At 48.9% G+C, this 2,793-nt stretch overlaps 1 protein-coding gene across 2 annotated transcripts in view; it reads left to right on the plus strand.

The window, feature by feature from the left end:
- Positions 1–2,397: 2,397 nt before the first annotated feature.
- The window catches only part of Map2k4 (mitogen-activated protein kinase kinase 4), a 94,504-nt gene continuing 94,108 nt past the window's right edge, over positions 2,398–2,793 (plus strand). Inside the window, exon 1 of one of the 2 annotated variants that reach the window (XM_026780850.1) lies at positions 2,398–2,571. In XM_026780850.1, the coding sequence (XP_026636651.1) occupies positions 2,457–2,571 (115 nt within the window). In that variant the 5' untranslated portion in view covers positions 2,398–2,456. The remainder of the gene's footprint in view (positions 2,572–2,793) is intronic. The other variant, XM_005349861.2, reaches the window with a different exon arrangement.

A 2,793-nucleotide genomic window follows, 5' to 3' on the forward strand; every position in this document is an offset into this window, starting at 1 on the left:
AATCTTCTCCCTGGAAAAACTTCACCCTTAAGAAGCCATGTATAAACCCCTCTCCCTATTCAGTTGGCAGCTGTTCTTCTCCATGCTGGTAGAGGCGGCCACTCTCCTGGAATCCTTCTTCCCAAATAAATCTCTTTCTTGGAAGAATTTTGGGTAAAGATCTTGGTTGGCGAGAAGAGTCTGCTGGGAAGTTCCCTTGGGAGCAAAGCAGAGCAGAAGAAATGGATTCTTCTGCTGGGAAGCTCCCTGGAGGTGGGGGGGGGGGGTTGGGATCAGAAGTATCAACTTTTTGCAGGAGCCAGAGCAGATTGCTACATGTCTGTAGGGATTTCCTCTTATGCAGAATGAAGCAGAAGAAGAAGTAACATCTTAAACTGAGGTTGAGAAGAAATAGATACCTCTGCTGTGAAACCTCCTTGGTGGGAGGGTGTGGGGGTGTTGCGGAACAGAGCTCAGCTGTAAAGGTTTTCTCTTGGACAGGAACAGGATTGCTACATCCTGCAGGGGGACCATCCCCCACCAGACTCCAACTTCAGGTATAGCCCGGCTTTCCAACAATCAGGATACCTTTCCCTCCAGAGCTGCAACACTTGCAACTTCAACAAATGAATTTTGAGGAATCTCCCTATACAACAAACGCAATACAGAAACACACAAGAAAAATAGGCGGAGATGAGACAGAAATCTTTAATAAATAAATTAATTAATTAAAAAAAAAAAGAAAAAAAGAAAAATAGGAACATGACAACAAGCAAGAACCAGGTATATAACTTCATTAGTTTTAAGAAATCAAAGTCTTTTCTTGTGTAGACTTAATGAGACATTCTTGTTCTCAGTCCTTATCAGTTTATAACACCAATAGCGATGCAAGTTTTATCAGCTTTATCTCAATCAAGCCCAGCATTAGACAAATAGCTTGGCTGGGTTCATACCTCTCTTCAGTTGCCTTGCCATCATGAACTTCCTGGGTTGAATGTTTTCCCCAGGTTTCTTTGTTACTTGTTTTTCTCATTCATATTCGTTTAACTACCTTGGGTCAATGTTTTCCATAGATCAACATTCTCTTGTACAACCTTTATACCCTCTAAGGCAATAGTAGAAGGGATGGTGTGTACATCTTCCACTTCTCATCCAAACTCTGGTAATGCCATACATATATCTTAAATTCTTACTAAATAACTGTGTACGTGTTAGGAAGGGGGGTGCTTTACAAAAGCATTTTCCTTAGACTGTGAATGTATTGATTCTTCACACCAAAGAGTCGGAATGGGAATGGGGAAATTAAATCCCTCCCAACTATTTCTTGGCATCACTCCAGACCCCAAAGAACTGGAATTGAGAACGAGGATGACACTAACACACCACAGCGCACAGCACAGCGACGTTAGAGCTGCCTGGGAACCACTCCTGGCGAAGCAAATGTCATGCCACACTGCCGTTAGCTATTTGGGACATTGCTACCAAATTATGGGGCCCTTGATGCCTTTTCCTTGTGTGTTGACATATCCAAGTGAAAAGAAATACACTATATTGAGTTTTGTTTTTGTTTTGTTTTGCTTTTGCATCCATCCATGTTTTCTAATATGGCAAGTTGATTTGGAAGAATTTCATCTTATATTTTTAATTCTTAAAAAAATTTTTTTTAGACAAGGTCCTAGAGCCAATATATAGACCAGGTTAATTTCAAACTCACAGAGATCTGCCTCCTAAGTACTGGAATTAAAGACATGCATGGCCACTGTCAGTTTCAATGATTTTTGGTTCTTTTCCTGGAACTAAAAAATAGCTTCCCGCAAAAAAAAAAAGCCGCCTTTTAACCCGCACTTGAAAAGGAGATACGTTTGAGAGCCATCACAGTTCCTCCTTTGGTTGTTTGCTGTTCTATTTCCACACAGAATAAGGAAATAGACAAAATATTTTACATGCATTCTGAGCTGAAAAGCCTAAACCGGAATTTTCTCCTTTTCTTTCAAAGACCCCTGCCAGCTGCCAGCAGTGCAGAGAGCATTGGTCTGAGACCACAGCTACAGCAGACTCTTTTGGAAGCGATGGATCAGAGACTGGACAGGAAGCCTGACCTCTGAGATTTCTTCCAGAGCTCCTGTTCTAATTCTGGGTTCTTAGGTCCCGAGAAGGTAGTTCGAAAGCTTTGGGGTCATAGGTCTTTCCCTCCCAGAGAATGCACAAATATTTTTGATTCTACTAGCCACTTAGGTCCCTGGAGGGTGGATGGCCACCGCATTCAGGACTCCAGGCCCTGCCCTCCGTCCTGGATGCTGCAGTTCAGCCAGAATTGGAGGCTGCGCGTCAGCTTTGGCGGGGGCGTGCACGGGGGCGTGTCGAAGGCGTGTCCGGGGCGGGGCCAAGGCGGCGCACGCCGCGCCCTCAGCGGAGCGAGAGGCCGAGCTTGCTGCATTGCAGCCGCCGCGGCGCCGCTCGGCTCCTCACTTCCAACAATGGCGGCTCCGACCCCGAGCGGCGGCGGCGGCGGTGGCTCCGGGGGCGGTGGCGGCACCCCGGGCCCCATCGGGCCTCCCGCCCCCGGCCACCCGGCGGTCAGCAGCATGCAGGGTAAGGACGGCGGGCGCGCCGAGACTACGGGGCCCCTGGCGAGGCGCTCGGCTCAGCCGCGGCCTGTGAGCCGCCGCGTCCCCGGGGCTGTCTGGGGAAGCCGCCCGAGCTCCGTGTCCCGGGCTCGGCCTCACCTCGTCTCCCCGCCCCGGGCCCAGCTTGGCTGCCGGCTGCGGCGGCTCTGGCTCCGCCGGGCTCGGGCCCACCTGGCTGCCCCCGCCC

The sequence above is a fragment of the Microtus ochrogaster genome, chromosome 7 (genome assembly GCF_000317375.1).
Source record: "Microtus ochrogaster isolate Prairie Vole_2 chromosome 7, MicOch1.0, whole genome shotgun sequence".
Taxonomy (NCBI): Eukaryota; Metazoa; Chordata; class Mammalia; order Rodentia; family Cricetidae; genus Microtus; species Microtus ochrogaster.